This window comes from Gopherus flavomarginatus, chromosome 9 (genome assembly GCF_025201925.1).
Source record: "Gopherus flavomarginatus isolate rGopFla2 chromosome 9, rGopFla2.mat.asm, whole genome shotgun sequence".
Lineage (NCBI taxonomy): Eukaryota > Metazoa > Chordata > Testudines > Testudinidae > Gopherus > Gopherus flavomarginatus.
Genome location: NC_066625.1, coordinates 4,256,020 through 4,268,678, shown reverse-complemented (window position 1 = coordinate 4,268,678; position 12,659 = coordinate 4,256,020). Strand labels below are relative to the sequence as shown.

Sequence of the window (12,659 nt, the reverse complement as noted above, 5' to 3'; positions counted from 1 at the left end):
CAGATGTGGGCACTGAGGGGTGAAGTGACTCCCCAGAGGTCATCGAGTGAGATATTGACAGATCCAGGAAGAGATTAGGAGAGACAAAGCTTTATCCACCCAAACAGCTCCTTCCATCTCCCACCTGACTCACCTGCTCATGCCAAAATGCAACCACCAGTCTCAAAGAGGCATTGTGATGTCACATCACGCTGTCATCATATTCCACCCTGGTCTGCCACAGCATCCATGGCTAAGGGCTCAGGACTGTGTAGGAGCCACATCAAGTCTATACAATTAACTCCCGCCCTCTCCATCAGTCCATCATTGTACTGATCCAGTAACAGCCGAGCGCTAGGGCAGGAGTCAGGGAGATTGTTCTGGACAGGCCCGGGACAGCATATCAACAAGTTTAGTGTATTGTTTCCTTTGACCATAGGACGTGAAGGGGGAAGACAGATACTTATTCCACACTCTGAACAGCAGCGTCAGAGGTGAAAGATTCATCTTGTGGCCTCAGTTTAAAAACTCTCTTTCATGGCACCGCCACGGCAGACCAAGCCTTTAGCACAGGCCAAGCTCCGGAAAAAGAGCCACCTAATGCTGGTGTTTTACTGGAAAAAGAACAGGCAAGGGAAGAAACTGCCCTCTTCTCCCTTGGAGTCTTCCACATCGTCACCTTCTCCTAGTCCCACTGAGACCACTGCCTCTAGCAGCAGCACCCAACTCAATGTGCCTGGTGAATCTAAGCTGACAGCACCCCGCAAGAAGAAAGGCAGCCCAGCTTCGTCCAGCTGGCCTGACCCAGAGGACGGAGCTCTGTCTGGCCTCCTGGGGGGAGCCCCATTTGTTGTGGCTGAGAACAGGTTCAAGAGGAAAGACTGCCCAGTCTGCCAAGACTCCATGGGCAAGAAGAAGAGGGACTCGGGTTCAGCAGCCAGGGTAAGGACAATTGGATGGGGCAGGTCTGGGCAGGACGGAGTAAGGAAGGGGTTGGGGAGTTTTCTTGTCACCACATAGGGATGGTTGAAGGGGGATCAGAAATGGTCCCTGCGAAGTAGTTGATGGAAAGGGGATCATTTTCCCGACAGGAATGGGTGAGGGAGGTCAGCCTCCCAAGGAGGGATAATGGGGATGCTGGGGGAAAGGTTGATAAGGGGAGCAGGGACTAGCCCAAAGGAGTGGCTGGTGGGGATTATGCATGGGTGGCAATGGAGAACAGGAATTGGAGGCTGGGCCCCACGTGGGAAGAAGGTAGCATTCCATATCCAGAGAGAGAATGCCATGCTTCTGCAGATGTTCCATGTCTGTAATATTCAAAAGAGGCAGCTTCCATGAGAGCCACTGCTAATGTGGGAAGCATGAACTACCTATATCGCAATTGCATAGCTAGAAGTCACACCCCGCTAGCTTCAAGCATGGCTGACGACCGATGCAAATCCTGCTGAGAGCGTGTCTGACCGCCAAATCCCTCCCCACCAAACGGCCACTCACCTGTGTCTTTACTTCCCAACCCCACTCCCTTCACTGTCCTCCTCCGTTCCTGGGACATTTCACATTTGTCCTCAAAAACGGCCAGGTTAATTTCACTTTATTTGCAGACCCTTGCACGGGCTCTTAGTTTTCTAGACGACCCAGCTAATGCTGAGCTACAAACCCTGTGATCGTTAACCATTCTTGCACATACAGTTTGCAGGCTCCACATTCACTCCTGGTCAACATTTCATCCTCTATTCTAGGGAGAAAAATTCTTGTGTTCCTAGTTCTAACCCTCCAAACAAACTCATCTAGCCAATGCGTTTCAATGAGCCTTCTAAGTACTGGAAGTATTTTTCTTTGTCTTCAGAGTCTCCATGAACAGCTTTGGAATGTTAGGACATGTCTACACTACAGCAGCACAGATCCAATGCAGCAGCTGTAGCACTGTAGTGCAGGTGCTTCCTACACTGATAGAAGGGGTTTGTCCATCAAGGTAGGGAGTCTACCCTCTGGAGAGGCAATAGCTAGGTCGATGGCGAAATTCTTCCATCATCCTAGCTGTACCTACAGTGTGGTTGAGGTCAACCTAATTATGTCACATAAGGTGTGTTATTTTTTTTTTCCACAGTCCCAAGCGATGTAGCTAAGTTGACCTAAGTTTTAGGGTATAGACCAGGCCTGTGGCTCTCTCATAAATCCATATCGTTTTGGAGTTTAAATGTCTTTGTTTGTTCCTTTAAATATGGTACTAGACCAGGGGTTCTCAAACTTTTGTATTGGTGACCCCTTTCACACAGCAAGCCTCTGAGTGTGACACCCCCCCATATAAATGAAAAACATTTTTTATATTTCACAGTATTATAAATGCTGGAAGTGAAGCGGGGTTTGGGGGTGGAGGCTGACAGCTCTCAATAATAACCTTGTGACCCCTTGAGGGGTCATGACCCCCAGCTTGAGAACCCCTGTGCTAGACTGAACAAGCTGATTTAAATACAAGCTGATTGGAAAGGGCTGTTCTATCACAGTCTTAATGCGCTTGCAAATCCTTTGGCTTTCCTGACCCCAGGTTAAGAAGAAAGTACAACCTTCAAATTGTCCACTCAATACAGAAGAACTGGGGCGAAACACATGGGCTTTCCTTCACACCATGGCAGCATATTACCCAGATCATCCCAGCAACACCCAGCAACATGAGATGGCTCAGTTCATGGATTTATTGAGCAAGTTTTATCCTTGTGTAAAGTGTGCAAAAAATCTAAGGAAAAGGTGAGTCCTTGTGGAATAAGGTCTAGTCTGCTCGCAAACATGCATCTGTTTAACTAAACCAGGGGTAGGCAACCTATGGCACGCGTGCCAAAGGTGGCACCCAAGCTGATTTTCAGTGGCACTCACACTGCCCAGGTCCTGGCCACCGGTCCGGGGGGCTCTGCATTTTAATTTAATTTTAAATGAAGCTGCTTAAACATTTTAAAAACCTTATTTACTTTATGTACAACAATAGTTTAGTTATATATTATAGACTTATAGAAAGAGACCTTCTAAAAACATTAAAATGTATTACTGGCACGAACTGGCCTTAAATTAGAGTGAATAAATGAAGACTCAGCACACCACTTCTGAAAGGTTGCCGACCCCTGAACTAAACCAATGCTAAACTTTAATTTGATATTCTTATTTAAGTTTAGTTTAAATCTGTTCTTGCACTGGTTCACAATTAAATTGGTTTAAAAAATCACACCTTACATTAAACCAAAGCAACCATGCATATAGACAAGCATCAAAACAATCTACATGCTAGAAGCTGGCTTCAGGCGCTGGTCTCTGTTAATGCGAGATGTAAATCAGCCTGTTTCCCAGGGGTGCAGATGCTTTTTCATCATCCCCAAATGATATAGTCTGTGATTAAATGCATCATAAGACATATTACGAGTAACACACAACTCCTGAGACAGCGCAGGCTCTGTGGTGGGGAATCCTTTGCTCCCAGGAGCTAATAGACCTGAGAGCACTCCTCCAGCAATGGTGTTTTCAGTGCTTTTGAATGGATTTGAGTTTATCACAATCTGTGAGAACCTGTTACAGACACTGTGGATACAGTCAGCCTGCGTCATGCAGGGGAAACAGTGACTTTCAGCTTCCAAAAACAACCTCCACCCAGCAAGTAAAATAATCAATTCCTCAAGCTTAACCAGCAGAAAGCAGGTAAACATTTGAGCAAACCTGGTATATATTCCCTCCTTTAGAGGGCAGTGTTACATCTACTGTAAACTGGAGCCTATTCATTACACACAATGGGAATTGTATTATATTACTATTATTATGATGATTGCAGTAGCACTCAAAATGTGCTCTCTAACTATAGATGAAGGCCTAGTCCTTGCCGGACAAACGTATGAAACCAACAAGGAGAGGGCGGGGGTTTGTACTGGAGTCATAGATACTGATTTTGAAAAAACGAATTACGAGGAGCCCAAAATACACAACATCAGCTAAATGTTATTAAATCTGCCAACAGGTTTTCTCCTATAAGAAGCTGATCACTGGGAATATTTTAAAGTATTAGTGAGCCCTGAGAATGCGATGGTTTTTGCAGAGGCAAAGGAGTTCGGACAGGGGCATCCAAACTTGGGTAGCATCAATAACTTGCTACGAGCCTGAAGGGCTATAAAATGGAACAGACTGCAGACACTTCATCATTAATGAGAGTTATCAGCTATTAAGATATGAACTATAGAGGATACAAGAATCTGCCTGGTGTGTTTCACCTTGATGAGTTGAGGTAGCTCAGAGCAAGATGGAGCATGGGACCTATATTTTCTATAAGAACAATTTTTCTATTGAAGATGGGGTGACCTCTGGCCACCTCTATAAACTCTGCAAGCACTTTATTGACTCCTGGTTTGGAAAGTGAAATCAGTGATTCTGGACTGGAGTAAGTAGTGTTTTGATTCTTTTCCACCTCTGCAGCTTAAGCATAAAAAAGCCGGACACCAGCAACAGGAAGAAACTATCCCAGTGGATGTGCCTGCTTCATAATGATGTGAACAAGATGTTGGGCAAACCAGAGTTTGACTGCTCCCAGATGGATGAACGCTGGCGAGAGGGATGGAAGGATGGTTCTTGTGTCTAGTTTATGGAGACGCCATGGAAATAAGACTGATGTTATTATGATTTAAATACAATAAGAACTGAACCTGGTGCAATATAATTAAAAACAATACAAGTAAACGTATGTGTACATGTGTTTGAAATGTCTTTATTTTCTCAAGAATCTTCCTATTTTCACCTGCAACTCAGGAGAAGAACCCAGTGGTAAGCAATTATTTAGCTGCTAAGACTAGGACTTTAGGCCTGTCGTGGGAACACGGTCACAAGTCATGACAGAAATTGTGACAAGTTTTTATCAGATCAAGCCTTTAAATATTCCATAAGTCCACGGATGTCAACATGTTAACAAATGTTTACAGGAGCATGATCTTAAGTTGTGTTTTCCATCTTTTTGTTTCCTTTACTCAGAGATGCCAGCATCTCAGTCCAATTAATGGGGACTGGAATAATGAAATCACCTTTAGCCTCAATTAAGTTTTTGAGAACATAGGGGACTGTAACATTTTTGTTTAAAAACTTAAGCATGGGTCTCTCCCTGCTAACTACAAACATGGATTTACATAGTTATCCTGTGTTGTACATGCTCAAAACAGTTGTATTTTCTAAACCAAGCAAAGGCACAAAGCCTCAGTGAGCATCACATCCAAACCAAATTTCAAACGTCAACCATTTTGGATAGCCTTGTCTAAAACTTGGATAACCAGAATTTTGTAAATGAGAAAATTTTATGTGATTCACCTATGGCAAGAAATGGATGCAAGGATGTTATTTAAAGTCAGACTTTACAGTCTTGCTCAGGTTCCAACTACAGACAAATCTGCATAGGCTCCTGCAGATTCTTTTATCCTGTTTGATGAAGTGGCTATTCACCCATGAAAGCTCATGCTCCAAAACGTCTGTTAGTCCATAAGGTGCCATAGGACTCTCTCTCGCTTTTTACAGATCCAGACTAACACGGCTCTGATACTATCCCATTTCAGTTTCACTCTCTTTAGCGGCTGCTCTAGGGTGGGCCAAGGCCAGGGGAAGGGGGAAACCCCTAAGAGAATTTTTTCTCTTTTTTCTTTTTTGTTTCCTTCACCCCTTCCTCCCTTTCATCTTTGCTCCCTCCTCCCCCATCCCTCACTCAGAGGCATCTCGCCCGCCTGCTAGGCCGCCTCCCCTGCCCAAGGCTAACAGTGGCAGCGCGGGTGAAGAAGGCCACCCGGCCCAACATGCATTGCGGCTCCAAGATGGCGGCGCCCAGTGAGCGCAGAGGACACCCGGCTGATGGCCCGTCTGCCGGCCCCGGCCCTTTCCCCTTCCCCCTGCCCGGCGCCGGCGCGGAGGAGCAGCCCAGGAAGAAGCCGTGCCGGGCCTGCACGGATTTCAGGAGCTGGATCCGGGAGCAACGGAAGCAGACGGCCTCGCAGAGCGGGGTGAGGGGGCGGCGCCCCCACTCCCAGCGCGGCAGGGGCTGGGAGGAGAGAGGAGCCCCAGCGAGCCCCGTTCCCCTCCCGCCGCGAGGGGGAGGATGGGTCCCTTCCCGAGTTCCCCACCCCCTGTAATGTGCCCCCTGGGAATGACCCCTTTCCAGAATCCCCCTAGAGTGACCAGATGTCCCGATTTTATAGGGACGGGCCTGATTTGGGGGTCTTTTTCTTATATTGGCTCCTATTATCTCCCTACCCCCGTCCCAATTTTTCACCCTTGCTGTCTGGTCACACTAAATCCCCCTCTTCCTACAGACAATAGTTGGTAGGGGAGTACGAATGATCCACCTTTCCCCGTCACTTAGTGATGGAGGTGGGCACATGAGTGAGACACACACTTCCCCCGGATTCCCCTTACAGGATAGTATGAATGAGAACCTCCACCCTGCCAGCACAGCCCTTCACAAGCTATGGTTGACAGGGATAGGAATAAGACACCCACTCAGCACTCCTTTTCACAGGCAAGTGTTGATGGGGGGATATGAATGAGAGACCCCCCCAAAAACAAATAAAAACTTGTCTTCACCAGCAATGGTTAATGGGGGAGTACAAATGAGAACTTCTCCCCATGCTGCCTCCCCAACACAGTCCTTCACTGGCAGTGGTTAACGGGGGAGTACAAATGAGACACCCCCCTAAACTCTCCTTCACAGGCTATGGTTGACAGGGGGTAGGAATGAGACACCCCCCACCTAGAACCTCCCCTTCATAGGCATGGTTGATGACAGAAAGAGTATGAGACTATAGGCAAGTCACTTAACCTCCCTGTGCCCCTATCAGCAAAAAGGGGAGTAATCATATTTGTCCACCTTATTTAAAAGGAGGTTTAATTAGCTAATATCGGTATGGGCCTTGAATTGAAGGTGCGCTAGAAACACAGAGCATATGGGGTTAGTGTAAGGTATGTTCATTTTTTATCCCGAGTACTAATGTGCACATATAACCCTCTTATTTTTCTGACCCAGGAAGCATATGTTGAAGAGGAGAAGGAGAAGCCTCCAGATTGTCCTCTAGACAGAGAAGAACTTGGGAGAAACACATGGTCTCTCCTTCACACTATGGCAGCATATTACCCAGATCACCCAAGCAATTCCCAGCAGCAAGATATGACACAGTTCATTAACTTATTTTCTAAGTTTTTCCCTTGTGAAGAATGTGCAGAAGATCTGAGGGAAAGGTGAGTCTTTTGAAAATATATCTACAGGTAAGAGATCAACCTAAAGTGTTGGACTCTAATGGTCTGGTTTGTAGATCAACTTTTCCAGTAGTTGGTATCTCTGTGCCTATTCTGTATTGTATTTTGTGTTGCAAAAATGTAGTTTTATGATTGAATAAATCATAAACAAGGACACAGGATATATACATTCAGAGGACAAACAAACACTCTACTGCTGTCAGATAGCACAGTAGCTCCAAGAACTAGTGAAAGGAGTTGCGTTTGTTTGCTGGTTAGAACCTGGCTCATAAGAACGGCCACACAGGGTCGGGCCAAAGGTCCATCTAGCCCAGTGTCCTATCTTCCAACAGTGGCCAATGCCAGGTGCCCCAGAGGGAATTAACAGAACAGGGAATCATCAGTGATCCATCCCCTGTCACTCATTCCCAGCTCACTACCCAAACTCTGCTCACTGTACAAAATGTTGTTCTGAACCCCAAAGGGCAGCCACATTGCCAGGTCAATATTAGGTTGACTCTTACCCAAAATACCACACTGTCAGCCAATCCTTTAGTGTTTAAAACTAAAGGTTTATTATAAAGAAAAAAGAATAAGAGAGTTGTTAAATGGTAAAGCAATTAGGTACATACATGAGACTACAAAGTCCATCTATCAGGTTCTTAGCAGTGTTTGTGAGTTCACTGGCTTGAAAGTCCCTCTGGAACACATCCACAGCTTTGATGGGTCATTCTGTCCTTTGTTCAGAGCTTCATTTGTAGAAAAGTTACTCCAGAGGTAAGAAGCAGGAACAAAGACAAAATAGAGAAGATGTAGCTACTCTTTATATTCTTTTGCCATGCGGCCTTTACTTCCTTTGTCCCAAACACAAACTTCACAGCACGTGGTATGGAAAAGCCTTGGAGTTCTGTCCACAGACAGGCATGCCCTTACATGTCTTGCTGACTCATAAGGTTTTCCATGGCTTCATTGTACCACCGATGACAGGGTAGGCAGTGCTGATGCCAATCTGTCCGGGGGAATCACCCAGAAACACAGCACAAGTTTTGAAATACGGATACACCATACATATCTATAACTTACAATAAAAAAGATGATACAAACATATAAACAAGATTAACTTACTTGGCCAGTCATAACATTTTAACAGATACCATGTGTCATATCTGGTCAGATTCCTTGCAATTTTATAGTATTGCTATTCACAATATTATAAAGTGTCCATATATTCCACACAGCGTCACGCAAAGATAAGAATCTCTGGTATCAAGTCAGAATCCTAACCTAGCAGGAAAAGTGAACAGCATGAAGAAGTTTATAGAAGTGTTTGCGTGCTTCTTTCAAAAGCTGACTAAAGATTCAGTACAGAGCTTCATATTTGGTACGTGGAGATGAGAAATCTTCTTGTCTTTTACCAGAGCAAACAGATCTTAAAAAGCTACTCCAGTAATGATATTTTTACTGCTGTGGAGGGGTACCACTTGATACGATTAGCAGCTGCACAATGCAGATCCTATGGTTGCTAGCCAGCCTGTGTCTATTTCCTATTGGGGAAATAGAATCAATGATTTTGAACTTCCAAAAACAGCCTTGCCTTAGTGACTGAAAGAATCAGCTTACGCTAGCTCAGACAGTAGACGGAATGGCTGAATACAATACATGAGGTGGGCTGATATATATTTTGTCTGCTAGAGGGTAGAGCTTCATCTTCTGTACACCCAAGCCAATTCATTACCCACAAATGGAATTATCTAGTGCAAAAAAAGAGAGTTTTGTATGTGAGAGCTCATTAGTGACTAAAATACCTTGATGGAACCCAACATCGAAAAGATGCTCATTATTATTTACTTTATTTGCCAAGAGATTCTCTCAGATCAAATTTTTTATGAGCCTGAATACTTTTGCCATGGATAAACTGTTTTGATTGGCATCTAATTTTTTCCCAACCAAGGATGTGACTGATAAGGAGCTTCAGGAGTGCACCTAACTAACATGCATCCAAGCCAGTTGCAGCCTTTAATGTGGAGGTGCATCCTGCAATGAATACAGATCTCGGTATGCTGGCCTTTGTGGTCTCTGTGAGACATCTCAAAATAGAGGATGAGGGAGGCTCTGACCATCTGTGGGCCACACACCTGCTTTGGAGAGTGAAATCAGTGCCTATAAAGTAATAAACAGTGTTTGATTCCTCTTCCCTCTGCAGATTACACACAAATCAGCCTGATGCCAGAAGCAGGAATAATTTGTCCCAGTGGCTATGCCTGCTTCATAATGACATCAACAGGAAGCTGGGGAAGTCTGAATTCGACTGCTCCCGGGTAGATGAACGCTGGCGAGATGGTTGGAAAGATGGTTCCTGTGATTAATTAGTAGAGACTCTACAGGAAGTCAGACCAATTCTAGTATAAGAAGAATCATCCCTGATGTGAACTCGGTACAAGGAGCTGCAGCTCAATAGTTTGTATGTGTGGCTGACATGACTTGTGGAAATAAATGTGTATCCTGCTCTAAAAGGCAACTCAGAAATCTCATCCCAACAGAATATTGTTTTAGGGGGTAACTAATATATGGTCATGTAGCTGCTGGGACTGGAATCATACATGTGCCACAGGAAGTGCCAGAAACTTGCAAAACTCTTGTCACTGGGACAGTTCACAGTAAGGAAAAGTCTCTCAATTTCTACAGTTCTAGGGGCACCTCGTGACTGCTGTTCCTTTCACTTTTTACATAGTCCTAGCCTCCTCCTCTTCTACATTTTTGTTTATCTGCAAACATTGCCGTCAAGTTTTAGGCAGTGCCTTTCTTCCTCTGTCACTTCAGCCCATTCTGCTGGTCTTACAACTGACAGCCCCACTACAAATCCATAAGTCTGCTCCATTCTGTGCCTACCATGTCATCCTTGATCTCTTCTTCCAGAGTTTATGAGCTGTTGTCTGTTAATGCTATTTAACCATTAATTCACCTGCCGCCCACTTACTTGCTAAAAGGCCTCAAGGCAGGTAGATTTTATTTAAACTTTAAAAATCATGGAATCCAGATCTCTCATTCCAGCCATGATAAATATCCTCATTTTGTGTGTTCCTTTGTCTAATCTTTCAAGAGGGCATTTCTGGAAGAAAAAAGAAGCACAAAAACCTCAAGTAGAACAAATGGCACAAATTAATTAGCTGAATTTTAAACATTGTGATTTGATTGCTAATTGTTTGGGCTCATTGGATGCATGACGTAAGAATTCCCATGGAACCACCTGCTTTTAACATATATATTTATTTTTAATCTCTGCTGTGAACTTTTATTGTTTGTAGAAGTGGTTGCAATGATGTTTGAGAGTGTGTTATCTGGTTGTAATGAAGCCAATTCGGATGAGTTTTACATCTAAGAGTGTGTTATGAAATCCTTGATAGATAATCACAGACTGGACTGGTCTGTATGCTCCTAAAGTGAAAATCTCTCTTGGGCAGGCCCTCTGCTCTAAGTTCTGTGCAGCATTTGAATCCTATTTGCCTTGTGTTAGTTTTAAATAATACCTAGGCCTGCCCTGCATTGTGGACTTAAAGTGGTGCATGGTGTGAAATGCACCCCTGGGAACTGGTCAAGTTCCATACTGTGTATTGGGCCGCTAGGTCTGCATTGTGTGTGTGTGTGTGTGTGTGTGTGTGTGTGTGTTGGGGGGGTGAGAGAGAATGTCAGATGAATGTGAAATAAAAACAGCTTGTTTAAAATACTGTACTTGCTTTGTTGGACTTTGTCTATGTAGACAAATTTAAATTGTTAGAATTATTGCAAGATATTAAAGATATAGCATGCAGTCTTTTTTCCTTAAATTTGTAAGGATTTCTGGGTACCAAATAGTCATGTGACATTGTGTGAAGCGTGACTGTCTTCTGGGTCTCTATTTTCTGCTGATGTTTTAAAACTATTTGGGGGGTTTTGGTGAACATCCTAAGTGTGTCGTCTCCTGAGCTACTTCAGCATAAGCAGTGATTTATGGAAGTAGATTGGGAGTGGCATGGAAATTGTAATGGGTGGTGTCTCTGTAAGTGAACAGGGTGCTAATACCTTCTGTTAGCAAACATCTGATCCAGAGACTATGGTACCAAGGGCTCCTTGGAGAACATGTGAACAATCAAAGCTTTGAGAAAATGTTCAGATGATTTAACCCTCTATTACCCTTTCAAGCCAGACCTGTTAAAACAATACCATACTGTGTTTTTTTCCAAGTTAGCTGCATTCAGCAGACGGTGTATTTTATCTCACTGTCTGCAATATCGCTCCTATGTGTAACCTTTCATTCTAATTCAACTGAAGCTTGATTTCATATCATTTTTATGTTTTAACTGAATTGGGACTTCAGGACATGATTCAGGTTATTTAAAAAACCTCATTAAAAGTGTCTTGGTGTATGTTTAGCTTCTTGGAACCAATACATTCCAAATATCTCACCCTCAGAATCAAATATTTACAATAGTGTGAAATTCATACCTGTGCAAAGGATCAGCACAAGGCCTATGCACCACTAACAACCTTCTGCAGACCTCAAAACAGTGCTTAATTCAATATCCTCAGTTAACATCTGCATATTGCATTAGCTTATCAGCAGATTCTGGCTACTTGTTTGTTAATAGGGCAGATTGTAACTGTGCTGAGCGGTTAGCTGGTAACAATAGCAAAAGTTAGTGTTCTCTCTTTTCTTATATATTTACACTTTACATGACTGCTTTGATTTGTTGTGTATTTCTCAGGCCTAATTTCATATCTGTGCTTTTGCTTCATGGTTTTTCCCCCTCATTGAAGGTCACATCTAACATTTTGATCTTATTTGTGCAATTTCTTTAGGATGTTTATAGTCATGTAGGGAGGGGAAAAGTATGATTTTTTAATCTTTTAATGCATATGATGAATGTAGTTCTAAGAATCAGTATTCCTATTGATATCAAAATAGGACAAACTATTTCACCACTCCATGGGGCTTTATGAAGAAGAGACCAGATCATAGACTATCAGGGTTGGAAGGCACCTCAGGAGGTCATCTAGTCCAACCCCCTCCTCAAAGCAGGACTAATCCCCAGACAGATTTTTGCCCCAAATCCCTCAAGAACCCCCTCAAGAATTGAACTCACAACCCTGGGTTTAGCAGGCTAATGCTCAAACCACTGAGCTATCCTTCCATCCTGGCCTGTGTTTGTATCCCCATCTGAGAAAGAGTAAATGGAATTAAACCTACTCCATAGGGTTATTAGAAGGCATCATTAATGCCAGTAAAGTGCTGTGATTCCCTTCAGTGAAAGGGGCCATAGACATGAAATTATTCTGTAGGCAAGATTCTTGCCTGTCAATTTTTGCCCTAATTTGGCTAAGGGCGAAGTCCCTGCTACTCTTATTGACTCAGTGGAAGACAAATTGTGGATTCAACACACCCTCTCAGGATCAGACCTGTAACTGCACCA

At 43.7% G+C, this 12,659-nt stretch overlaps 2 protein-coding genes across 3 annotated transcripts; both read left to right on the top strand.

Moving 5' to 3' along the window:
• Window positions 1-332: 332 nt before the first annotated feature.
• On the top strand, window positions 333-4,591 carry LOC127057982 (FAD-linked sulfhydryl oxidase ALR-like). 2 transcript variants are annotated; one of them, XM_050967309.1, is made up of 3 exons: window positions 333-921; window positions 2,525-2,724; window positions 4,426-4,591. In XM_050967309.1, the coding sequence occupies exons 1-3, from the start codon at window positions 517-519 to the stop codon at window positions 4,586-4,588; spliced, it is 768 nt and encodes a 255-aa protein (XP_050823266.1). In that variant the 5' UTR covers window positions 333-516; the 3' UTR covers window positions 4,589-4,591. The 2 variants fall into 2 exon arrangements, with proteins under 2 accessions (XP_050823266.1, XP_050823267.1); XM_050967310.1 differs by lacking the exon at window positions 4,426-4,591 and adding an exon at window positions 3,974-4,062.
• Window positions 4,592-5,780: 1,189 nt separating this feature from the next.
• Window positions 5,781-10,843, top strand: GFER (growth factor, augmenter of liver regeneration). The gene is made up of 3 exons (XM_050967319.1): window positions 5,781-5,984; window positions 7,004-7,215; window positions 9,416-10,843. Exons 1-3 carry the CDS (start codon window positions 5,781-5,783, stop codon window positions 9,576-9,578), a joined length of 579 nt encoding a protein of 192 aa, XP_050823276.1. The 3' UTR covers window positions 9,579-10,843.
• Window positions 10,844-12,659: the final 1,816 nt, after the last annotated feature.

What these genes read in the sequence shown, in the direction of transcription:
- LOC127057982 (XM_050967309.1), top strand. Translation starts at nt 517, where the DNA reads ATGGCACCGCCACGGCAGACCAAGCCTTTAGCACAGGCCAAGCTCCGG. An exon ending in ACTCGGGTTCAGCAGCCAGG is followed by an intron (nt 922 to 2,524) that starts GTAAGGACAATT and finishes TCCTGACCCCAG; the next exon opens with GTTAAGAAGAAAGTACAACC. An exon ending in GCAAAAAATCTAAGGAAAAG is followed by an intron (nt 2,725 to 4,425) that starts GTGAGTCCTTGT and finishes CCACCTCTGCAG; the next exon opens with CTTAAGCATAAAAAAGCCGG.
- GFER (XM_050967319.1), top strand. Translation starts at nt 5,781, where the DNA reads ATGCATTGCGGCTCCAAGATGGCGGCGCCCAGTGAGCGCAGAGGACAC. An exon ending in AGACGGCCTCGCAGAGCGGG is followed by an intron (nt 5,985 to 7,003) that starts GTGAGGGGGCGG and finishes TTTCTGACCCAG; the next exon opens with GAAGCATATGTTGAAGAGGA. An exon ending in GCAGAAGATCTGAGGGAAAG is followed by an intron (nt 7,216 to 9,415) that starts GTGAGTCTTTTG and finishes TTCCCTCTGCAG; the next exon opens with ATTACACACAAATCAGCCTG.